The sequence below is a fragment of the Lithobates pipiens genome, unplaced genomic scaffold (genome assembly GCF_037356315.1).
Source record: "Lithobates pipiens isolate NorthernLeopardFrog02 unplaced genomic scaffold, aLitPip1_a1.2 Scaffold_19, whole genome shotgun sequence".
NCBI classification, from domain to species: domain Eukaryota; kingdom Metazoa; phylum Chordata; class Amphibia; order Anura; family Ranidae; genus Lithobates; species Lithobates pipiens.
In genome coordinates this window covers 207,279,709-207,305,847 of record NW_027507764.1, presented here as the reverse complement: position 1 = coordinate 207,305,847, position 26,139 = coordinate 207,279,709, and the positions used below count along the sequence as shown (strand labels likewise).

General features: G+C 41.1%; 1 protein-coding gene across 7 annotated transcripts in view; it reads right to left on the bottom strand.

Moving 5' to 3' along the window:
• ELMO1 (engulfment and cell motility 1) overlaps positions 1–26,139 on the bottom strand; it is a 568,419-nt gene that overhangs the window by 26,951 nt on the left and 515,329 nt on the right. For all 7 annotated transcript variants that reach the window (XM_077491651.1, XM_077491655.1, XM_077491653.1 and 4 more), the window contains one exon: positions 15,881–15,993. In XM_077491651.1, coding sequence (XP_077347777.1) covers positions 15,881–15,993 — 113 coding nt within the window. The remainder of the gene's footprint in view (positions 1–15,880; positions 15,994–26,139) is intronic.

Below are 26,139 nucleotides of genomic sequence, written 5' to 3'. Positions count from 1 at the left end.
AGGGAACACATTTAACCCCTTGATCGCTCCTGATGTTAACCTCTACCCTGTCAGTGTCATTAGTACAATATCAGTGCATATTTTTAGCACTGATTACTGTAATAATGTCACTGGTTCCCAGAAAAAGTGTCAAAAATGTCAGTTAGGTGTCCGATCTGTCCGCTGCAATGTCGCAGTACCGCTAAAAATCACTGATCGCCGGCATTACTAGAAAAATAAATAAATAAAAATGTCATAAATCTATCCTTTATTTTGTAGATGCAATAATTTTTGTGCAAACCAATCAATATAGGCTTATTGGTATTTTGTTTACCAAACATATGTAGCAGAACACATATCGGCCTAAACTGATAAATAAATGAGTTTAAAAAAATAAATAAATTGGAAATGTTTTATAGCAGAAAGAAAATTTTTTTTTTTTCTAAATTGTCACTCTTTTTTTGTTTACAGCGTAAAACATAAAAACCGCAGCAGTGATCAAATACCACCAAAAGAAAGCTCTATTTGTGAGAAAAAAAAGAATGTCAATTTTGTTTTGGTACAACGTCATACAACCAGGGCAATAGGAGATTATGGGGCCCCTGGGCAAAAGGAGATTATGGGGCCCCCGGGCAATAGGAGATTATGGGGCCCCCGGGCAATAGGAGATTATGGGGCCACACAGTATACACACACAGACTACACATACACACAAAGGTACTGGAGAGGTGGGGCAGCTATAATCTTGGGATTTTTAAAAAAACACATATTTTTACATATTGTCCCTGTTTTTATTGAGGCTGGCAAACCTGATGGGACCCCTTAGTGGCATGGGGCCCTTGGGCAGTGCCCGAATGGTCAGTCCGCCCCTGCGCACAACCGCACAATTGTCAGTTAAATTGACGCAGTGCTGTATCACATAAAATGGCCTGGTCAGGAAGTGGGTAAATCTTTTCCGGGGCTGAATTGGTTAAACTTTACAAAGATCAAAAAATGTAGTAATATGGATCCTCACGGAACGGCTCACAATGGTATGCACTACAATAAAAGTGTATACGGGCTTTTGGAATTCTGTCATTCTGTTAGGTGTGAATATCAACCTGTACCAAGGTACGCTAACCTATCATTGCCCTGGCCATATGTTACATGAAACAAGACTAGCTAATCAGATTATTACCAAGCAGAGGTTATCCTCTGGTTGAACTGAATTGAAGGCATCTCTTCCACCCACTCTTCTCTCTGTTACATACAACTCTGGGATGACCCATGACATAGTAAAAAAGTCATCATCCCCAATTCCAGCATTTCTCAAACTAGAACTGTCCCATAGTGGATTATTACTACTTGATACACAAGCGAGTAACTTAAAAACATAAAATTTAAATGTATTTGCCTGATTAAAAAATAGTGTACAGGTAACCTAAGAACATGCAGGACACTAATACAGGTAACTCTGCTTACAGTTTGATGTTACTGACAACGATAAACAGAATCTAATCAATCAAACAAATTGAGTATACATTGTGAGTGTCTGGCAAAAATTATTTACATCAAGCGGATGCTGGCGATAAACAAAGTTTTGTGACTAACAAAAAACCTTGACCCACACAGGAGATACGTGGCAATCGTATAGGGACCTATATATAAAAAAAAAATCTTATAAAAATATAGGACGTCTATCCCAAAAGTTCTGTATATTCATTCCTCTCTGCCTTATCTGAATCCAGCCAGGCAGGGGCAACATTTGTCAAGGGAAATTAGCAATATTGCCTACCAAGGATCTAGACATATCCAAGGGAGTGGAATTTCTGCATGTTTGAATCACATGCATAGTTAACAAACAGGCAGTGTATTTAGCGGGGACTGCAAAAATTCAGCCACGGCTAAAAGCTCAGGAGTCATAATTGTTTTTTGCTAGTAATCCAGAATGAGACCTTATGGGAGTGTCAAATTTAGCACTTTTGACAAGTTGAAACCCATTTCTTATATATACAAATGAAACAAACAATTTTATGATGAAAAAAGTGTGCTGGTAAAGAAGGTTATAACTGTTGAAAATGGTGCCACCCATTAGTTGCTACAGCCCCCTACACACAAAATATGATACTAGTTTGGCATGGCATGAAGATATCTCAGTGTTTGTAAAGTCACACTGTGACTTTACTGGCATCCCCTCTGGATTACGCAGTTAGTAAGCATACTGTGTGTCTATTTTTTAAATGAAAAGGCTAAATACCTTTTCTTACACTGCAGTTGTGCAGGCACGTGATCCTCCTCTGCTCTTCTTTCTTGAGCTATGCATAGCAGCAGGGCATACACACTGTAGTTACTAACTGCACATTCAAGAGGGGATACAAGTATTTTTAATGCATATTGCAACTAAATAGTGACGGGAGGGTTGGGGAGGAGAGCCACTCTTCCGGCGACAGGCAGGGAGAGACGGGAGAGATTTACAGCAGAGAGCGGGCTGACAGAGACACGTAAACTGCCAAGGGTATCATTGCTCAGCAGCCATAATTACTGTGGTCAGCACAGACAGGAGGACACAGGAACAGGCAGGATCAACCAGGTATATTACAACATAGGACAAACCAAATTACATGGCACAAGCACTCTGCAATAGATCATGCTTTAACGTAACAGGATATACATTTTTTTTATGCAAAATATTGGAAACTACATGTAATGTAGCAAAACCACAGACCCCTTTGCAACTGTAAATATACTCCATATACTCCAAAGTTAAACCATACTATAGGAAGGATTACTAGCAATGGGTAGTGGCAATGTGGTAGCTCCTTCTAGTAGACTGTATAAGTAGATACAGAAAAACATAATTTTTCTACACTGACACCTACAATAATGATTTGGTAAAATTCTATATTATATACCATATTTCTGAAAATGTATTTAATAGTAGGGTTTATAACTAAATATAGGGTTGTTTCCTGCAGTGTTCAAATAATAGATATGCATAATATTGTTTCTCCATGTAGTGTTCAAATAATAGTTTTTCATAATATTTCTCCAGGTAGTGTTCATACATTAGATATGCATAACATTGTATCATACAAACCACCCTATCCCATAATCAGAGTTATTTAGTGTCTACACATGTGCACATACTATACATACAGTCATTAAGAAATCTACAATAAGCCTAAAGAGAATCATATCAGTATGGACCTGTTCTTTTTGAGAACACAGGTAGACCGCAACTTTACAAATGCATCTCTGCTTGGAATTGTATGTTTCTTGCTGAATTATCATTGCACAAATACATTTTGACCTGCACTGCACTGTAACTAGTGCACATCTGAAAATGGTTAGAGTTAAAGGATAAGTTTACCTTTACAAAGAAAAAATAAAAATAAAGACACATTTTTTTGCAGCTAAAAAATATGCATTTACAATTTTTTTTGTTAGGAGTCCGTAAAGCATTGCACCCAGAATCATCAGACTGTGGGTGTAATGCCATGGTCCTGCAGAGTGTCTGTGTAGCGGTCTGCCTGTACCTTCAATACAGGCAGGCAGTTACATTCTGACAGGAAGACTCAATGAACTACTAGAGCAGCCTTTCTCAACACAGAGGAACCCTGGAAATAGTTCTCTGGTCTCGGGGAACCCCTGCTAAAAATTAAAAATCTACAACTCATGATACATTAGTGTGATGGTCAAAGAGAAGAATGCTTCTTACACTTGTGGTTATTGGAAAGAATTACTCTCTTACAGATAACTAAAAAGATCAATGGTGTACTTGAGAACTTACCTGAGAGGCAAGGGAACCCCTAGCAACCTCTAGAGGAACCCAAGAGTTCCACGGAACCCTGGTTGAGAAACCCTGTACTAGAGCTTTCAACAGTGCCCTGGTAGTTTATTGAGAACTACAAGCCAACAGCTGAAAAGGGTGTCGGTACTTGTAGTTTTCACATTCACAGAACACTGTGAATAAATGATGCAACAGAAATGAGGGGCAGTGGAGGGGGCTGGAACCAGTGCATCTGTAACAAGTCACATCTTACTCCCTGATTATGGGTGTAACATGTTACAAAAGGTGAGTCTATCTCTTGAACCTTATATAGACTTGATGGTCAATGTCCAATGATTAGCCCAGACCTCTAGCCAGTCATACTATTGTAGTCACTGCACACCAAAGTAGCAGTTTATGTTTTCTCATAATCATTTGCGCTTTCTTGAGTTACAATTCATTGAGAGACCTACTCTCAGTTTTTAAACTAACCCTTTACTCACCAAACTTTCTCCAAACTCAGCTTATAAGTAACAAGGACACACCTGGCTGTCCACAATAAACTTGAATAATTTTCAGTAGTTCAACCTCTGCCAAGATTTTCAGGGCTAGATCAACCCCCTCTTTGGTTCACCAAGAGTGGGTCACCTCGGTCTCTAACAGGGAACGGAAAGAGGAGATAGGCCAGATGTTCACTTTCTCTGCAAAAGTCAAGAGTCTCATTTTAGAGCTCCCTAATTTTCTGGGTTTCCAAGGCACTATTGAAGATATGAGGATGATGGAATTAAACTCATGATTTCACGTTTGAGAAAGAATAGGAGGAGAGGTAAAAGTGTATCTAAACCCCAAAACATAACATTTAATGTCTTGTGGCGTACCAGTCTTAAGATGTGCCATTAGTCTTATTTTTTCAGGATACAGAAGCCCTCACTATTCTGTATCCATGGAAAATTAACATTCACTCCTGATTTGGACAAAAGAAAACCTCCCGTCCCCATCTTCACAACATATAGGGGTGGTCTATAATCCACAGAAGAGAACTGGTCTTGGGTGATAAAACTGCTTGAGATTTCAGTACAAAAGAGGCAATATGCACAGAAACTTAGGTGTTCATTGGATTCCAAGCAGAATAAAGGCATCTTTCTCTACTTATAGCATTCTTAAAGAGACATAACATGGCAAAACATGTAAGTATTGGCGAGAGAGTTTTTATTTTGTCAAAAACAGTTTTACCTATGTATCAAAGTGCCATCAAATAAAAGTAAATGTTCTCCAAAGAGTCTGTTGTCTTTTTTAAATTTATTTTCACTCTAACTTTATCTACTATAACATGGGGGATACTTAGCTTTAGTGGAAGATGTGTTTTCCAGTGATTCAAGCCAGTCAGGAACTATATTTTAGGGCATGCCAGCTAATTTTTATTAAAAAGGCAAATACAAAGTTTGTAGCAGCGTTTTTTCTCCAGTAAATTCACAGACAGAAAATGCAAACATTTTTAGTTGCAATATCTCTGATCTTTATGCTGGTCCCCAGACCATAGGTTTCTTCAGTGCTGACAGGTACACTCTAACGCACACAGCTCATCAGGCCTTAGTGCTCAGGCGGCTTATTGTGTCTTGTAGACAATCATGCTCTGGCTGCCTCCTGCAGCCCCTCTGACTCCTGGAGAGGAATGGAGTCCTCCTGACTCACCATGCACAAACCTCCTGTCTGTTGGTTGGAGATGTCTCCAACTCGGAGCCCTGAGGTATTCCTATACCTTCATTATAAGGACCGTGCTCACCTGAGCACACACCCTGCTGGTTCTACACAAAACCTGGACAAAGGGTTGGAGATTCTGTCCCACCCAAGGCACTATGGAATCTCCAAACTACAGAGCCCCATGCAGGAACACCAAAACCCGGAGAAAGCTGTAATGCTGGCCATACACGGTTCAAATTTCGAAAGAATTTTCTTTTGAAAATCGTATCTAAGAATTTTCGTATGAAATTCGCACCATTAGTGGGCTGCAGCAACAGCCAATTTTCATGCAGAAATAAAATTTGAGGAATCGGACATGTTGGAAATCTTTTGAAAAACGAACGATTTTCTAATCAATGATGGGAGAATCATGCGAGAAATGTAATAAGAAAAAAAATGTACGGAGATAAAAGAAAATTTACGGAGAGAAAAGAAGATTCCCGGCCAAGAAAATTCTTTTCTGTAGAAACATGAGGTGAAATTGAAGGCTTTGTCGGCCGAAATTCGAAAATCAATGGTGGCATCATCGGACCACAAAAAAAAATTAATTTATTGATTTTGAAAATAAAATTCCTTCGAAATTCGACCATGTATGGCCTGCATAAGAGCGGGTTTTATCCAGTTCACATCTATGCTCTGCAGTCCTGCACTAAGCCAATGTGCATACCCTGGGTGCTTTAAACGACCAATTTTACAGTGACAGCATCTCATACTGTCACACTACTCAAGGCTCTTGCACTGGTGCTTCAGGTTTCACATATAAAATATTTAATATATATATACTATTACAGTTTTAAAGTCCAGCTTCATACATGTTTTCTGGCTTAGTTTAAAAAGAGTAGTGAAGAATAACATTTTTACAGCCGTGTTTTTCTGTCGTAGTGACACCAGTTCCCATTTTGTTCTTGGGGGTCACAAGGTCAGTAAGACAAGGGAGATTTTTCCTTCAGGTTGGCTTTAAACATCCACTCATATAATAGGGGCTGTTTTCCTAATGCAATGTTTTGTATCAGATCTTTACCAAAGCATAATGAAATCCTCCAGCCAAAGCCTTTTGCGTGGAATAGAGGAATAATGGGGCATCAATGACACAACATTGTACTTATTTTTGCAACCCCAATGTAAAACCCCTTCAACAATCGTTTTGGGGCCCCATTCACCCTAGTGTTTGAGGTGCGGTAACACAAAATGGTTGAGACAGGATTTTATTACCCCCAAGTGCTTCCCCTTTAGCTGCAGAGACAGCAGTTGGAGGTGTACCTATGCCACAGTGATCTGATTTGTGATTGCAGCAGGAATTATTGTAGTGTTCTAGTGTGGGGTTCAAGCGGTCAAAACAGAGGGTGAGCAGGCAATAGAAGGCCTCTGTGTTAAATTTTCCAAATGCATATTTCACTTTAGAGACAGAACTAGTCAAAACTAGTGGGAATGAACCCTTACCCTTTTTATTCTTGCTGTCTTTTAGCAAAACATGCTCTCCCCAGTGACTCCAAAAAGGGAATCCAACAAAATACAGATGTACATAGAATATACAATAGGAGCCTAGAGCTCCAAATATAAATGCTATCTAACATGCAGGCAGTCTTTATCAGATGCCTATCCAAAGCTGTTGGTGCTTTTAGTTGGGGGTCTTAAATTTGCAAAACATGGATAATGAAAATACACACATACTGCCCAAGTTAATAAAGGGAAAACAAAGACTTGATTTAATTAAAAAAAAAAAAAAAAAAAAAAAGCTCATAGCAGTGCAAATCATAACATGACAAGTGGTTAACAGTATTCAAGCGTTTCACAGTAAAAATAAAATGCATCTTGCCTTCCGTATGACTAACTGAGTAATCACCCTGGGATACATTTCATGCTCCAGATAGCATTGAACGTGTATATTTAAAGCTGGGTTAAACCAGTGTTCTCATTCTTCTATGCCTAGTGACTCTCACAATCTACACTGTGTATAATGTTTTTAACTACTTTAATGCCTGAGACTTTCACCCCTTTCCTGCCCAGGACAATCAATTTTTTTTTACTTTTTCTTATTTTTTTATATATTTTTTTTAATATTCTGTGGTTAGAGCAGTACAGTGTTATCGTAGTGACATGGTACTACTCTGGGGAAGAGATCAGGATTTTATTTTTTTTCATGGTGATGTACAGTGTGTACTATTATGAAGCAGTAATCTGCCACGGCCTGGTACAATGATTTGTTATCTGCTGTGTCATCATGCCATAGCATGGCCCCTAGGGCAAACACGAGACGCGATCCTGGGAGGACATCATATGAGAGCTCCCACTCAGCTATCATTTGACAATAGACTGGGGGGACAGTTCATGGGGACATATTACTATTATTCACGATTTATATAGCGCCAACAGTTTACGCAGTGCTTTACAATGTATAGGGGGGACAACACAATTACAGTACAATACAAAAGGTACAGGAGGGCCCTGCTCATAGAGCTTACGTTCTAAAGGGAGGGGGTGGTGGTACAAAAGGTAATAGCATACATTTAGAGGTAATACCTCTACTTTTGTCTAGAGTTTGCTACACTATGGAATGGAAGGGAGGGATTTACTTAAAAAAAAAAAATGATGCACACAGAATCTTTGGTAGCTGTGCACAGTAACCAATTATATTTTAGGTTTTATTGGCAACATTTAGAATGAACAAGCTTACTATGTGCAGCTGTACCAGTTATAGTAAATTTCCCCCATAGTGTAGCAAACTCTAGACAAAAGTATAGGCTTTATAAGCACATATTGGTAGGATTATTTATGTTTAGCTCATCTCCTTTACATGCATATTGAAAATATGAGTGAAACAATTTTGAGTCTCTTTTAGCAACTTTGTAGTGATGCAAATGTCAAAATAAGTTTACATTTAACCAGGGGTGGACTGACCATTGGGCCACTCGGGCACTGCCCAAGGGCCCATGCCACTAGGGGGCCCCATCAGGGTTGCCAGACTCAGTAAAACCAAGGACAGTATGTAAAAATATATATTTTTTTTTTTTTAAATCTGTCTCTGAAATGTCCCTCACCGACATCCTTTTGGTCTAAAGATCCAGAGATTATAGCTGCCCCACCTCTCCAGTACCTTCTCAGCCAATAGAAACATGTCTGTGTATACTGTGTGATTGTATACTGTATGTGTGTGTTTGTATATACTGTGTGGCCCCATAATCTCTGATTGCCTGGGGGCCACATGAGTTGTCAGTCCGCCCCTGCATTTAACATCTTACTATGTCCCCTTGAACTGCTTTGCCATCCCCAGGTTCATAGGGGAAGCCATGTTTGCATATGGCAGTGCTACACAATGTAAGTCTAAGACAATGTGAGTCTGGTGGACTCATTAAAAACAATCGACTTGTGTTATCTGTGTGGTAGACATATCATCTCAACAGCTACTGAAGCAAGGAGGCTGAATAACTGAGGTGGCCAACCTACCTCCTTTTAAGTTGCTAATCTACAAATCTCAATACTTAATTTAATGAAAAATATATGAGAGATGTCCTAAGGTACAGAACTCATAACTGGCTATTATGAAGAATGAATGTTAACCACTTCAGCCCCGGAGCATTTGGCTGGCCAAAGACCAGAGCACTTTTTGCGCATTCTGCACTTCGTCGCTTTAACTGACAAGTGTGCGATCTTGCGATGTGGCTCCCAAACAAAATTGACATCTTTTTTCCCCCCCACAAATAGAGCTTTCTTTTGGTGGTATTTGATCACCTTTGCGATTTTTATTTTTTGCGCTAAAAAAACAAAAAAAGAGCGACAACTTTAAAAAAAAAACATTATTTTTTACTTTTTGCTATAATGAATATCCCAAAAATATATAAAAAAAGTTTTTTTCCTCAGTTTAGGCTGATATGTAATCGCAATAAGCGGCTATTGATTGGTTTGCGCAAAAGTTATAGCGTCTACAAAATAGGGGATAGTTTTATGGCATTTTTATTAATTTTTTTTTACTAGTAATGGTGGCGATCAGCGATTTTTATCATGACTGCGACATTGTGGCGGACACCAGACACTTTTGGTGCTATTTTGGGACCATGCACATAGCAATCAGTGCGATTAAAAGTTTTTCTGCTTAGTTTTTCCTTCAGGTTTACCAAAACCATGTAGTGCAAGGACCTCCCTGATTGCATTCAAATTGAAACTCCTAAGGTTTGACCTCATATTATATGATATTATTATATCATAATCTGAAGGCCAAACTCAGCAGAAAAACTGATAGTGTGTATGGGGCTTTAGGAGAAATTCTTGGATGTGTACTGATCTTTGCACCTAGTACAAAAGTTCATATCATTTAAAGGTTTAATTAAAACATTTATTGATTAAGGTAATCAAATATAACCAACACATTTTAGGAGAAAAAGCCTTCTTCTTCGGGGCCTGAAATATTTTAGGTAATGCAATGTAAATCAAATGGATGGTTTATAGTTTTTACATTTTTTCAGAAAGATAATATATTTTCAGTTGCCTTCTACTGAAAAAGATGATGTGCCAAGTTGGAAAAAATGTCCCACCATTCATAATTGAAGGCTTTGTGGGACTTCATGGAGGCAGTCATGTGTGTTCAGCCCTGATGGAGCCCACTATCAATCTTAGCATGTGTGTCTATCTACTTCACTCTTTATCTTATATGATATAGGACTCAAGAGAATACAAGTGTTGACAAGAGTGACATGTCAATTTGGAGCTACATAATGCTTCTTTTCAGGCTGATGCTTGCTGTGCTGTCGGCTGATCAGGACTCAGGAGGTATTCAGAATTACTGTTTCCTTCCTAGACTTCATGACTGCAAAACTGTCACTCAGAAGTGATATAACATATTTGTTTTTCTAATTAAAAGAAAATAGTTTTTGTGGTCACAAACCAAAAAAGACAAAATGTCAATTTGACGTGTTAGAGAGTGATTCATTAACTTTTATACAATTCAATTTTTTTATTCTGTAACATCACTGAAAGTAAAAGAGGATGGGAGAATCTCTGATGCTGCGATAAAGCCTTTGAAAATCCATGCCTCCTGTTCTCATTTCAAACACTTTGTAGAGGATTATTTCAAAAGCATTGTCTTCACAGGAAAAGCTTTCATAAGCCATAACGTGGGCAGTTGGTAAGAGAAAAGAAAATCGGGCTTGCTGGGCCTGAATTAAGAGCATGTACTGTACTGTACTATACTAGAAAAAATAATGAGACAACTGGGTTGAAACCTAAAAAGGCAATCTTGCATTAGAACAGCGCTTAAACGGTGAGTACTACACAAATAAATAAGTGGATGTCACTTAACAGTGATTACAACTTTAACACCCACTCTATACTATACATGTAGAGTTTATGGATTGATGTAGTGGCGGCAGTACAGGTATTCCAATCCCCTCTGCTTAAATGCTTAAAGCGGAGTTCCAACCAAAAGTGGACCTTCCGGGTTAAAAGAATCCCGACTCTGCCAAGCCACATTTGGCATGTAATTTTTTTTGGGGGGTACCTAGTTTTCACAGGTACCCTGCTCCCACTTCTGCTCTTCTGGGCCACCTAGGTGGCCCCTCCCTCCCGGCAAACTTCTGGGACACGTCACATGTCCCAGAAGATTGCCCAGCCATGCAGAACGTGAAACGCGACTCTCTCGTGCGCAGTGCACACCAGGCTGTGAAGCCGCAAGCTGTCATATCCGGGTGCTCACAGTAGTGATGTTGACGCTGCAGAGAGTAGAGGGTTGGCTAGAGGAGAGAACAAAGCATCAAATAGCAGAGTTCATCATTGTGCTGCTTCTCCTTCGCTGTCCTACTACAGGCTGGGGGCACGGACAAAACCTAGTTGTATTATTTAACTCCAGTAGAGAAAAATCAGGGCACCAGGATTTGAGGCAGAACTGTGCAAACCGTAAAAATAATAATAATAATAAATAATAATAATAAAAAAACAAAAAAACTTTTATATTGATATATATATATATATATTGCACCTGTGTATTTAGTGGTTTGCCTTCAGCTACTCTGCAGGGGGGAAGCTCAGATTAAAAGATATTGAAGACCTACTAAGAAGCTGCTGAAGGTAACGTCCAATGGAGAAAAGGACACATTCAGCTTACAAGCCCTGCAGTTGGGGAGCACTGGTTATGCAGTCACTAACAATAATGAACAAATCAAGAATAAAGCCTTGTACACACAATAAGAATATGGGACAAATGATTGTCCATTTTTTTCTTATATTGAAAACCAACAGGTTACTAAAGTTATGAAAATTATTGTACGACATAATACAAACTTCGGATGTGATGTAATGTATTGTGTTGTATTGTAATGCACACTCTCGTTTCCAAGAATGCGTGGTCTTGGTCACACGATTTTGTTCGTACAAATACCATACTAATTACACAAAAATCATTTGTTTTGTTATCATACAAGAAAAATTTTCATGCTTGTCCCTTTGGATATTTTCAAATGAAGTGTCATGATCGGCTCTCGAAAGCTGTGTACTAACGATCAGATTATTGGACAATCTCTCTGAAAGTAATATTTTTCATCTGATTTTCTCATTGTATTCTTATCCTACTAGGCAGTAATGTTATATTTCCAACCTCAACAAGACTATTTCTTGATACTTTTTGTCTTAATGCGATCTTCTGCATTTCATACCCTATATAATTTCCAATATAAAATACAAGGAAATTACAAGCACAAAGAAAAATGTGCATGGGGAAACTCATTTTATCTGACTAACAATTGTAATTCAGTAAATTGTTTGAATGCTTCTAAAAAATGAAAATTACTTTAGTATACAGTATAATAAAAGCTGACAATTACTACAAAACATTCAGTTGCTTTGGTCTGCTTTATTCAATCTAGAGGTATTATGCCGCGTACACACGATCGGAATTCTCAGAGCTTTTTCCGACGGAATTCGGCTCAAGCTGTCTTGCCTACACAAGGTCACACCAAATTCCGATCGTTTATAATGCAGTGACATACAACACGTATGACGGGACTAGAAAAAGGAAATTCAATAGCCAGTAGCCAATAGCTTCCGTTTCTTAAATCTGAGCATGCATGATTTTTGGCATGTCGGAATTGCATACACATGATCGGAAAGTTTTTCCGTCTGGAAAATTGAGAACATGCTATCAATTTTTGGCTGGCGGAAATTCGGACAGCTAAATTCCGATGGAGCATACACACGGTAACATTTTCCGATGAAAAGCTCTCATCGGTCTTTTTCTGGCCAGAATTCCGATCGTGTGTACGCAGCATTAGACATGGGAGGGGTGCAATATGGTGTGCAAAAACATATCTAGCAACCATAAAAAGCACATATTAGTGCTCCTGTACTAGGTCACAACAGGATTATTCAGCAGTAAGGATCAAACCCTCACTGGGGTATCTGCAGCAGATGCACCTAGGAAAACACACAAGGTATGTGTCTTCTAAGTATTAACATTGTGAAGATTGATCACAAATAATTAAAATCGATTTTTTACACTATGTTGATTATGCAAAAAATCTATTTAAACAAGACAATTATCTGTAACCAAACAGTTGGACACGATCAGACCCTCTAAAAAACAGGTAGGGAACCTGTTTTGAAACTACAAATCCCATATAGCCTCTGCCTCTAGGAGTCATGCCTGTGATTGTTAGGGTCTTGCAATGTCTCATGGGACTTGTAGTTTCAAAACTGACGTTCCCTACCCCTGCTCTAGTCTCTTCTATGGAGTGGCGGATGTCAACAGACATGTGTCCGTTGACACCCACCAACATCCGATTGGATGCTGTCTGCTAAAAACAAAGGGATGGGGATCGGATGGTAGTGTGGTGTAAACGGACAGGGGGTCCATTTACATCTGACCGATCTTAGAGGAGAGTGGCCTGTGTCTGTATCTGCTCTGCATAAGCGGAGCAGACACAGACCAGCCATATGCCTGCTCAGAGGGGATGAGTGGACGGATTCCCCGCTAAGAGCAGATAGAGCCTGCCCCATGTGGTAGTCACACTTATGTAGCACATGAACATACAAAAAATTGCACCCTTTTGTGTGCTTTGACAAAACGCATCATGATGGTGGTGGCATTCATTATTAATGCCACCCCATATGCAGAAAGTAAGACATATGGTTTTGTGCTTAAAAACAAATGGGCAGCTAAAAAATACACAAAGCTTAATGTTTGAGCATCTTTGCCACGTTTGTCATGTCAAATTAAAAATGTGTGAAAACACGCATATGTGTGACTTGTCACATGGTGTGAATGGGGGCTTAGGCTTTACGATTTTCATACTTACAAGACATAGCATTTACAAGAGAAAAAAAGTTTTCTGGGCACCTGTGTTACAGCCCAGGAGGATTATTATGTTATGGTGGTGAAATCATGAAATACCACCACCAGCAGTGAAAACAACTACAATGATGACACTAAGGCCCTATTCAAACCTGAGTGATTTGTAGCTTAAAGCTCAAAAATACTCAACATCCAAAATCCAAAGTATTTAAAGAGGAGCTGCAGTCTGCTCACATAATTTGTAATAAAAACATCATTGCCATTCTGAAGTTTCCCTCCAACCACTTTTTATTTTATATATACTGTGTTTCTGTACTTGCTAAATATACTGCAGAAATCTCCGTCCACTGAGTCTGGCTGCAGCCATTTTAACTGTGGGCAGCTGAAGCTGCTGCGTGTTCACTTCCTGGATTTACAGACACACAAAAGGCACAAATCCAGCTCTGCACCTCTCATTGGCCCTGTTATGACTCATCCCCCTCCCTTCCTGGCCAACTCTCACAAAAGTGAGAGAAAGAGCTGTGTCATGATGTCATAAAAGCCTAGGCTTTTTTACCAGACAAGAAACAGGAAGTGAGCTGTATAATGTATTTACTGGCACAAAAAAATGTTTTACTATCCAAAGTTAAAACAAGGGCAGAGGATTTAATAGATAGAAAGATGAAAAAATTACAGAAGTTCTGCTTTAAATGGTGTCTGTATCCATTGGAGTGCTCAAATATCTGAAGCTACAAAGCTATAAGAGCTACTTTTGAGACAGAATTGGGCATTTTTAGTCTCATAGACTTTAATAGGAACACCTGAAAACACTTGAAATCAAGTGTATTTGACCATTTGAATACACATGTTAAATGCTTGTAAAAAATGCTCAAACACCTACGAATCGCTTGGCTCAGGTGTGAATGCAAACTTGACACGTATTGCAATTTTTATTGCAGACTCAAATTTGGTTGCCGGAAACCGCTACGATCGAAGTAATATCCCCTCCCCCTTCCCGCTCATCCCCTCCCCCCTTCCTGACCAGCCAGGCTGCATGCTCAGAACCACATTCTCGCGGGCAGGTACTGTAGCTTATGTGTGCAGTAAAGCAGATTTTTATGGCACTACACTGGATTTCTGGTTTCCCTGTAATAGGCACAATGTCTTTTACTGTATACCCAAAGGCCACAGATATGCCTATACTTGAACTTGGAGAAAATGTCATACTGGGAGAAAATTTTTCCATCTCAACTGCCACCTTGTACATGGTTGTATTAGGTCACCACTAAAACCCTCCGCTCTCTGACAGAGGAAGTGATGAGAAGAGACAGTCGGTTAATAGTAACTTCTCTACTCCCATTGCTCTGCCATTATACTTACAGCATTAGATAGTGTTAGTACTGCAATCAAATACGGAGAGAAGCAAGATCTTTCATTCTATGAATAGTGCAGGACACACTGATAATGGGATACTTTGACGCACTCCGAGTTCCATAGGAGCCTGTGCATCTTCACTGCAGACTCCCTTCCTGGGCTCACAGGAGAATGCTGCAGAGAGCAGCATTGCATCATTACGTTATGCAGAAGTATGGTAATTATCATGTTACACGTGAATTGTTTGTTTGTGTGCCTTTAATAGTTTTTCCCTACCTCACTGTGTAGCTAGGGGACGCACTATGTAGTTAGTCCCAATCATCTTCTTCATGCTTTTGTCTCCATTCATTACATGTACTGTATTCAGCTGGAACTAAACATACTATATCTTTTTTGACCTATCTGATTATGATCTGTTGATCTGTTATGATCTGCACACATTTGTGAATTAAAGTTTTCTACAATCTGCAAGATGTCATTTGGATCGAGTCACTATCTGCCAAGCTACTGAGACTGTCAGTTAGGTTATCACACCACAACTGGATCAGTTTTATAAATCACACTTTCAGTGTTTAGATTACAGAAGAACAGTATTATATTGTAACCCTATACGTCATAAAAATATAAGAACACATTTGTGTGGAAAAAATAAAGTACACAATTTGCTTTGTTGTATTTTGGAATTTAGGAAATTATGCAGAGGGGTTATACATAGTATTACTAAACGCTTTAAAAATATAAAACATGGTTAGTGTTAAATTATAAAAAAAACAATAGAAACATACCTTGTCGCCTTCGACTGTTCAGTTTTCTAAAGCAAGTCCCTTCCACAAGTCGATTAAGTCTTTGTTGCTTTATCAGTTCTAGTATTTCTGGTTGGATCTTCTCTTTGAGTTCCCTGCATGGAAAACAAGCAAAAAAATAAGGTTTATATGTATAAAACACTATTCACAGAAAAAAAATGCAACACAGGAAACATTTTTTATATACCCAAACTATTTCTGCACTGAGGGTTCCCAAGAGCATAGGGCCTCCATAATTCTCCAATGGAATAAATTTGGCACAACCATAACTGTTCCAAGAGCTGGTCGTCCAACCAAACTGAGCAATCGAGGGACAAGGGCCTTAGTAAGAGAGGTGAAAGAAGAATTCAATCGTAACTCTGACTGAGCTCCAGAGATCCTGTGTGGAGATGGGACAAAGTTCCAGAAGGACAATTATCACCATTGATCTGGGCTTTATGGCAAAATGGCTAGACAGAAGCCTCTCCTCAGTACAAAACACACGAAAGCCTGCTTGAAGTTTGCAAAAATCTTTCAAACACATGTATAAGTGATTTAGACGGATGCCAGTCTCATGCATGTGGGTGTAACTTGAGTATGTTAGATGTCGGTTTATGGCGGAACCTTCAAATGTGGCAAGATAAAAACATTTACAGAAAACGACTGGTCCCCTGATAAGCTACCAATGACATCTTCTCTTGCATTCCACTTTCTGGGCCTCTATCCTGCATTAAAATGAACGAATTAGTTGACAAATGTTCCCCTAATTTTTTGTACGGATGTTAGGCGAAAAAGACATGATGAAAAAACTCCACAAAAGAGACACAGATAGCTAAGAAAAATGTCGACAAAGGTCCTAAAACTTCTACAATGTCCTAAACACAAAAAAAAAGGTTTTGATTGGATTGGCACTTTAATAGGAAAGAATTTCAGCCTTGTACTGCCACCTCAAGCCACTAAGAAACAGTACTATTTGGATAACACGTATGAATTTCCATAAAAAAACAACCATTTAGATATTAACATTTTAAGAAAAATAACAGCTAAATGTGAAGTTTTCCAAACACAGGAGACTTCCATTATCACATTTACACAGACAAATGCTACTGTCTACCACCAGTAGTAGTTCTGAGAGTGTGTCTCTGAGGTAATTGAATCCCTTATTAACTGCCAATCAAATCTGAGTTTTCCCTGTGATCCTACTTCACCATACATAACCAAGATGCAATATACCCTTTTTTTTTTTCATTTTGAATCTTCCCGACTCTCTAATCATTAGACTTCCTTGCTTGCCTGAAGCAGCCTACCTTGAAAAAAAATTCCAGGTGGCTTACAAAAAAAGAAAAAAATAAGATTGGGCAGCTATCCAATTCAAGTCAGGGTAATCAGTTTCACTGACATCAAGTAAGTGACTTGTCATTCTAAATATAAAATACTTTATTATTTTTAGACTGAAGTCATTGCTTTGTTGAATTATATATATAGTTGAAAGATTTGTTCTTGAAAAAATAGATAACAATCTCTAGGATTATACATATCATCCTGGTCACATCAGATACATCAGAGCTCCTTATTCTAAATAATATATATATATATAGATATATATACACACACACACACACACACACACGCTGTGTATATATATATATATATATATATATATATATATATATATATATATATATCCATACACACATATACACACACACATACAGTTGGGAAAATAATTATTTGATCCCCTTCAGATTTTGCAGGTTTGCCCACTTACAAAGAAATGAAAGGTCCATAATTTTTATCATAGGTGTATTTTAAATGATAGAGACAGAATATCAACCAAAAATCCAGAAAAAAAAAAACCACATAAAACAAGTACTACAAATTAAGTTGCAGTTCAGTGAGTAAAATAACTATTTGATCCCGAAGCACAACATTACTTAGTACTTGGTGGAGAAACCCTTGTTGGCAAGCACAGAGGTAAGACGCTCCTTGAAGTAAGATGGTCCACTCTTCTTTACAGATCTTCTCTAAATTCTTAAGGTTTCTTGGCTGTCTCTTGGCAACTCGAAGTTTCAGCTCCCTCCATACATTTCCTATAGGATTAAGGTCTGGAGACTGACTAGGCCACTCCTTTGTTACCTTGGCAGAATGTTTTGGCTCATTGTCATGCTGGAAGTCCCATCCATGCCCCATCATCAATGTTCTGGCTGAGGGAAGAAGGTTCTCATCTAAGATTTTACAATACATGGCCCAGTCCATTGGACCCTCAATGCAGCAAAGTCAGCCTGTACCTTTAGCAGAGAAATAGCCCCAAAGCAGCATGTTTTAACCTCCGTGCTTGACTGTAGGGATGGTGTTCTTAAGGTCATAGTTAACATTTTTCTTCCTCCAAACACGTCAAGTCCAGCTCCCCAAGAATGCACATGTACAGTAATGTCAATTGAGCAGGAGCAGGAGCAGGACTTGCCGTGTTTGGAGGAAGAAAAATGCTGATTATGACCCTAAGAACACCATCCCTACAGTCAAGCACAGAGGTAGAAACATTATGTTTTGGGGCTGTTTCTCTGCTAAAGGTAAGTTAAGTGAATAAATGTAATACTCCCGCGCTGTCAAATTAAAAACGGGTACACTGCAGCAAACACCTGGTTAGCTGTTCCTTAGCCGATAGAAAGGTGAATGAATAAATAGTGATTTTTGTGCTGTGAACCTTCTAAAATGACTATATTAAAGTGCTGGTGCAAAACACAAGGGTGTATATCTATACAATCAAAACTTGCCGAGTGCTAAAGTGCAAAGTGAAAACAAATTTGCATCAAAAAGTAATCATCAACACCTGATGGTGGCAACTTGATAAACCAATCACATAATGATAAAACCGTGAAAATATTGCAGCCTTGAAATAAAAAAGGTCAATAGCGTGTAGCAATAATAAACATATATATATATATATATATAAATGGAAAGTCCAATGCACACTCTAGATTAGAGTATCATAAATGTGTAAACACAGTCCCAGAAATCACTGTGACAATCAAACAATGTTGAATGAGTGGTATATCTCTCCACCTTGAACAAAATAGAACAGCCGATGCCAATCCACTGTAGTGACACCTGGATGTGTACAAGCACCTCACCTTACTGCTGTAAGGTTACAACATGAATGGATCAAACGTAGCAGAATTCAGAGGGTCCCTCTTTGGTGTTTACAGAGATGGATCGTATGAGTGGTGCAACCTTCTCCTCCAGTAAACTCAGTTTAGGGTAGTAGGAAATGGAAGAAATATCGCAATAGCGTAATCCCATTTAAAAAGTGTTATTTTATTAAAATGCAAAACAGATACATTCACTCTTTGTTTAAAAAAAACTCAGGTAACACTCCATGAGCGCCGAGCTCGTATACTTCCGTCACTTGCAGTTTCCGCCTATTGCTCCAATCCCGGTGCGTATCGTCACATCATGTGACTTCATCAAATATTAATTTTAGGAGGTTCACAGCGCAATATCACTATTTATTCATTCAAGAAACCTCAAGGATTTAGAGAAGATCTGCAAAGAAGAGTGGACCAAAATCCCTCCCGAGATGTGTGCAAACCTGGTCACTAGTGATGGACGAACTTCCGACGGGACGTTTCGCGAACGCGAAACGCGAACGGGCACAAACGTTCGCGAAAACGACCGTTCGCCGCGGGCTCCATTGACTTCAATGGGAGGCGAATTTCGCAAACCTTTAGGTCGAATTTGCGGCCACGGGGTAATTATTAGGGGGTAGCACGTAGTCCCACCACCTGGACAATAGCATAATACATGTATGAGGTGAATTTGGGATCGATAACTACAAGCATTTTTTTTTTATTTGGGAAATTGTTCTGACAATTCAGGACTATGGAGCTAATGAAGGCAATGGAGGAGAGGGAAGGTCAGGGACCAGGGTAGGCAAACAAGAGGGTGCAGGAGATACAGAGCACTGACAGCAGCACCGTAATACAGAGCACTGACATCAGCACCGTGACATACAGCGCTGACAGCAGCTCCGTGACATACAGCGCTGACAGCAGCTCCGTGACATACAGCGCTGACAGCAGCTCCGTGACATACAGCGCTGACAGCAGCTCCGTGACATACAGCGCTGACAGCAGCTCCGTGACATACAGCGCTGACAGCAGCTCCGTGACATACAGCGCTGACAGCAGCACCGTGACATACAGCGCTGACAGCAGCTCCGTGACATACAGCGCTGACAGCAGCTCCGTGACATACAGCGCTGACAGCAGCTCCGTGACATACAGCACTGACAGCAGCTCCGTGACATACAGCGCTGACAGCAGCTCCGTGACATACAGCGCTGACAGCAGCACCGTGACATACAGCGCTGACAGCAGCTCCGTGACATACAGCGCTGACAGCAGCTCCGTGACATACAGCGCTGACAGCAGCTCCGTGACATACAGCACTGACAGCAGCTCCGTGACATACAGCGCTGACAGCAGCTCCGTGACATACAGCGCTGACAGCAGCACCGTGACATACAGCGCTGACAGCAGCTCCGTGACATACAGCGCTGACAGCAGCTCCGTGACATACAGCGCTGACAGCAGCTCCGTGACATACAGCGCTGACAGCAGCTCCGTGACATACAGCGCTGACAGCAGCTCCGTGACATACAGCGCTGACAGCAGCTCCGTGACATACAGCGCTGACAGCAGCTCCGTGACATACAGCGCTGACAGCAGCACCGTAAGCAGCCCCAGGAGGAAGTCAGCACAGCACAGGGATGGTGTGATCCCCTCATAATAAGAACCCCCAGGAGGAAGTCAGCACAGCACAGGGATGGTGGGAGCCCCTCATAATAAGAACCCCCAGGAGGAAGTCAGCACAGCACAGGGATGGTGGGAGCCCCTCATAATAAGAACACCCAGGAGGAAGTCAGCACAGCACAGGGATGGTGGGAACCCCTCATAATAAGCAGCCCCAGTAGAAATATGACACCGCTCAACCTCTTCAAAGAGGAGGGTAGGGGCATATAGTACGGTGTGCTTTTTTGGGTCAGGGAAGTGAGCCAAATGAATTAAGAAGGTCTGTGTGCTTGATTCCAAAAATTGTTTATAGACATATACATGGTCTACTGATCACATGTGTTGAATTCCTCCGAGATCCATGCCTCATTCATTTTTAGAAATGTGAGGTAGTTAACACTGTCGTGAGCTAGGCGAGTACGCTTATCGGTCACAATCCCCCCTGCTGCGCTGAACGTCCTTTCGGACAGGACACTGGATGAGGGGCAAGCCAACAGTTCGATTGCAAATTGGGCAAGCTCTGGCCAGAGGTCAAGCCTGCCCACCCAGTAGTCTAGGGGTTCATCACTCCTCAGAGCGTCCACATCGGCCGTTAACCCAATGTAGTCGGACACCTGACGGTCTAGGCGTTCCCTGATGCTGGATCCGGATGACACCTGTCGATGGGTCGGCTGAAAGAATGACCTCATATCCGAAGTCACCAACACATCTTCAAACCGGCCTCTTCTTGCAGGCGCTGTTGGATTGGTACCCGCAAATCCTTCTCTGGGAGTGGGAATTGCTCCTCTGCCAGCGCACGCAAAAGCAGAATGCAGCATTTCTCGAAGCAAGGCCTGGAAGTGCTGCATTCTGACAGCCCTCTGCGACGGCGGTAACATTTCCGCCATTTTGTGTTTGTACCGGGGATCTAAGTACGTTGCCACCCAGTACTGGTCCTTGACCCTCATGCTTTTTATACGGGGGTCCCTATTAAAACACTGGAGCATGAAGGCCCCCATTTGCACTCAAGCGGAAGGTATGTGGTGGTGGTGGTGTTGTTGGTGGTAGTGTCTTTGGGGGTGCACATAGCAGAGAGTGAAGAAGAGGGTGCAGATCGAGAGGATGAGGAGGGTGCAGAAGAATAAGGCTGAGTGAGCCACTCAACCAAGTCTGGTGCGTCCTTTAAAGTAATTGAACGCACCTTCTGCAACTTCCCACTTTGGCTCAAGGCTGTTGCTCCTGCCCTACCCCTACCACCCCTGCGGAAGGGCCTGCCTCTTCCTCTGCCTGTCATTTTTTAAATCACCCTGTGACAAAACTCTTAGTCCCTATACCGCTGAAGGACTGCTGCAGTATAGGGCAGCGGTCAGCAGTAGTGCACGTCAACCCTATGTATTGTGGACCGATAGCGGTCCTTACAGAACAGCAGACTGTACTGCACTCAGGCCTATGTACCGTAGCACCCTATACCAAGTTACCAGTCCTTATAAAAACTTTTGTGGACCAAGCAGGTTGTGTGTTAGTGATTAGCAGACTGTACGTCAGTCCCTATACCAATGAAGGACTGCTGCAGTATAGGGCAGCGGTCAGCAGTAGTGCACGGCAACCCTATGTATTGTGGACCGATAGCGGTCCTTACAGAACAGCAGACTGTACTGCACTCAGGCCTATGTACCGTAGCACCCTATACCAAGTTACCAGTCCTTATAAGAACTTTTGTGGACCAAGCAGGTTGTGTGTTAGTGTTTAGCAGACTGTGCGTCAGTCCCTATACCGCTGAAGGACTGCTGCAGTATAGGGCAGCGGTCAGCAGTAGTGCACGGCAACCCTATGTATTGTGGACCGATAGCGGTCCTTACAGAACAGCAGACTGTACTGCACTCAGGCCTATGTACCGTAGCACCCTATACCAAGTTACCAGTCCTTATAAGAACTTTTGTGGACCAAGCAGGTTGTGTGTTAGTGTTTAGCAGACTGTGCGTCAGTCCCTATACCGCTGAAGGACTGCTGCAGTATAGGGCAGCGGTCAGCAGTAGTGCACGGCAACCCTATGTATTGTGGACCGATAGCGGTCCTTACAGAACAGCAGACTGTAACGCACTCAGGCCTATGTACCGTAGCACCCTATACCAAGTTACCAGTCCTTATAAGAACTTTTGTGGACCAAGCAGGTTGTGTGTTAGTGATTAGCAGACTGTACGTCAGTCCCTATACCAATGAAGGACTGCTGCAGTATAGGGCAGCGGTCAGCAGTAGTGCACGGCAACCCTATGTATTGTGGACCGATAGCGGTCCTTACAGAACAGCAGACTGTAACGCACTCAGGCCTATGTACCGTAGCACCCTATACCAAGTTACCAGTCCTTATAAGAACTTTTGTGGACCAAGCAGGTTGTGTGTTAGTGTTTAGCAGACTGTGCGTCAGTCCCTATACCGCTGAAGGACTGCTGCAGTATAGGGCAGCGGTCAGCAGTAGTGCACGTCAACCCTATGTATTGTGGACCGATAGCGGTCCTTACAGAACAGCAGACTGTAACGCACTCAGGCCTATGTACCGTAGCACCCTATACCAAGTTACCAGTCCTTATAAGAACTTTTGTGGACCAAGCAGGTTGTGTATTAGTGTTTAGCAGACTGTGCGTCAGTCCCTATACCGCTGAAGGACTGCTGCAGTATAGGGCAGCGGTCAGCAGTAGTGCACGGCAACCCTATCTATTGTGGACCGATAGCGGTCCTTACAGAACAGCAGACTGTACCGCACCCAAGCCTATGTACCGTAGCACCCTAGACAGACCAAGTTACCAGTCCTTATAAGAACTTTTGTGGAACAAGTGAGTTGTGAATGATTAGCAGACTGCAGCAGAAGGGCAGCAGTCAAGTATAATATTCTTTCTATATTTGGAAGAAAGAATATTATACGTGTACAAGCCTATTACCGTACCACTGATACCAGTCCTGAAAAGAACCTTTGTGGAACTAATAGTAACAGCAAGTCTTTAAAATTATCCTCACTGCCTGACACACTGCTTCCTGCCTGTCCCTATACAAATTGGCAAAAAAGAGTAGGCTGGAACGATTAGCTGGAACAGCTCTTTTGTGGACCTGATAGTAACAGCTAATGATGATGATGATGATGATGATGAAGAAAGACTAATCTGGCTGAGCTGTCCCTAAAATAGCAGCATACAGCGCTCTGTCCCTTTATCTAAACTGACAAAAGAAACTCAGGCTGCTGACCTAACACCTATACCAGTCCTGAAAAGAACTTTTGTGTACCAAATAGCTAGCGTTTTCTCTGTCCCTACTCCACACAGGATCCTTTCCCTACAGTGACAGAAGAAAGAATGTAAAATGGCCACCGGATCGGGTGTATTTATAGGTTAGGGGGAATGTCCAAGTGTCCATGAGCTGTCATGTCTCAATTGGTTGTCCTGTAACACATGATAAACGTGTCACGAAAGGTTAAAGTTCTTGTATACATTAAACACGTAAGTCCGCCGGGGCGAACGACGGAAAAAGGCGTTCGAACCCGCGGACGGCGAAAGTCGGAAATTCGCCGCGAAACGACCGCCGGGCGAACCGTTCGGCCATCACTACTGGTCACCAACTACAAGAAACGTCTTACCTCTGTGCTTGCCAACAAGGATTTCTCCATCAAGTACTAAGTCGTGTTTTGCTTGGGGATCAAATTGTTATTTTACTCACTGAACTGCAACTTAATTTATAACATTTTATATCATGTGTTTTTTTCTGGATTTTTGGTTAATATTCTATCTCTATCATTTAAAATACACCTATGACAAAAAATATAAATCCTTAATTTCTTTGTTAGTGAGCAAACTTAGAAAATCTGCAGGGGATCAAATAATTATTTTCCTCACTGTATGTGTATATGTGTGTGTATATATATATATATATATAATTTTTTTTAAAGAGGCGTATGGTCCAAGTTCTTATGGCCATACTTCTGTGGGTCACGCTAAAGCCTGCTGTTGGCTAACATCACATAGCTGGTCCAGGCTCTGCTGGGATTCCAACAATGATGTCGGTATCCATTCAGATGCCTGACCGGCAGTTGGCTCAACCTCTAAGCACATGGCTGAGAGCCTGAGTCAGCCACTGCCACCCCGTCCACAGCCTGAAGCTCCAGTGAGCGCTGGAGGGGCAGAGCAGAGAGAAAAGACTGAAAGTCACCACTCTTGTGCTCAGAACAGAACTGAGAAATCAGAGGTTTGTGATCACTCAGTTCTTGCTGTAAAGCTGGAGGGGGACAGCTGAAACTCGGATCCATGCTGCATCCATGTTTGATTCCCACACTTCTCTTTTAAAGCCTATTTTAAGTCCCAAGCCTTTTATTTTTTATCTAGATTAAGAATGGGGGTACATCTCCCCTTATGCGTCTCATTTAAAATCCCAGTGTATTGGTTATACATTTCCCCCTCTCTTGTATTAAAGCTGATCTTGCAAGGCTATTTCCTGTTTCGGTTCAAGTTGTTACTGATTTTTTGCCTCCACTTACATGCAGGGCTGGGCTGTCTGGTCCTGATCTATGTAAGGAGCCACTGTCAGAACTTCCATACCTACAAAATTATGAACAGTGGCTTTCCCTGTGTAATGAAGAAGGCTTGGCTGACAATTTCACTGCAATTTTCTGCTTTAAATCAGGAGCTGATGTCAGAGTTCCTTATACATAGAACAAGACCTGACTTTCAAATAGCCCAGCAATGCAGATTACACAGAACAGCTGCTATCCTGGTTTAACTTGCAGGGCTCAGCTGTCACTTTGACAGATAGCTTCAGTCTGTATTTAAAGCACTGACAGTAGCCTCTGATACACTGAGGAGCTTTTTCCAAAGACACAAAGTGAAATCCAGCTTTAAAAGTTGACAGCCTGATTCCTCTTATTACATTGGCAAAAAGTGTGCCACTCCTGATACAAAGAGCAGGAACGAGTAGCATTTCCAATGTAACCTGTGAGGCAAGGCTGATGGTTTGAAAGCCAGGTTCTGCTCTTTGTGTAGGAAATGTTGTCAGCAACTACTGTATTATAATTATATAAAAAAAAATAATTCTGACATAACCTATTGGAAATAAAGGAAGTCTTTCAGCAGCAGTGTGGCATTACTGATACAAATTATAATGAATATGGTGCCACGTACGCGATGTGCTCCTCCAACACCTGTGGCTCCTTGGAAAGATGAGAAAGTAACATGAAAGAGCAGAAAGCAACAAAAATCATGATTGCAGCTGCTTCCACTTCTAGGCAGATTATAAACTGTGTAAAAGGATTTTTGTTTTTTGAAAGAACCTTATTTTACATTTCTACTTCCCACATAGATGACCACGCATTTCAATCAATTCTCTCTAAGTATATACAGTATATAACACCCTTGTATTATATTTTAATAACGTTTGTAGTTTCTTTGGGGACACACCTGGTTACAGGCCCAGACTGACGATTGGGCACACCGGGAACGTGCTTGGTGGGCCGGG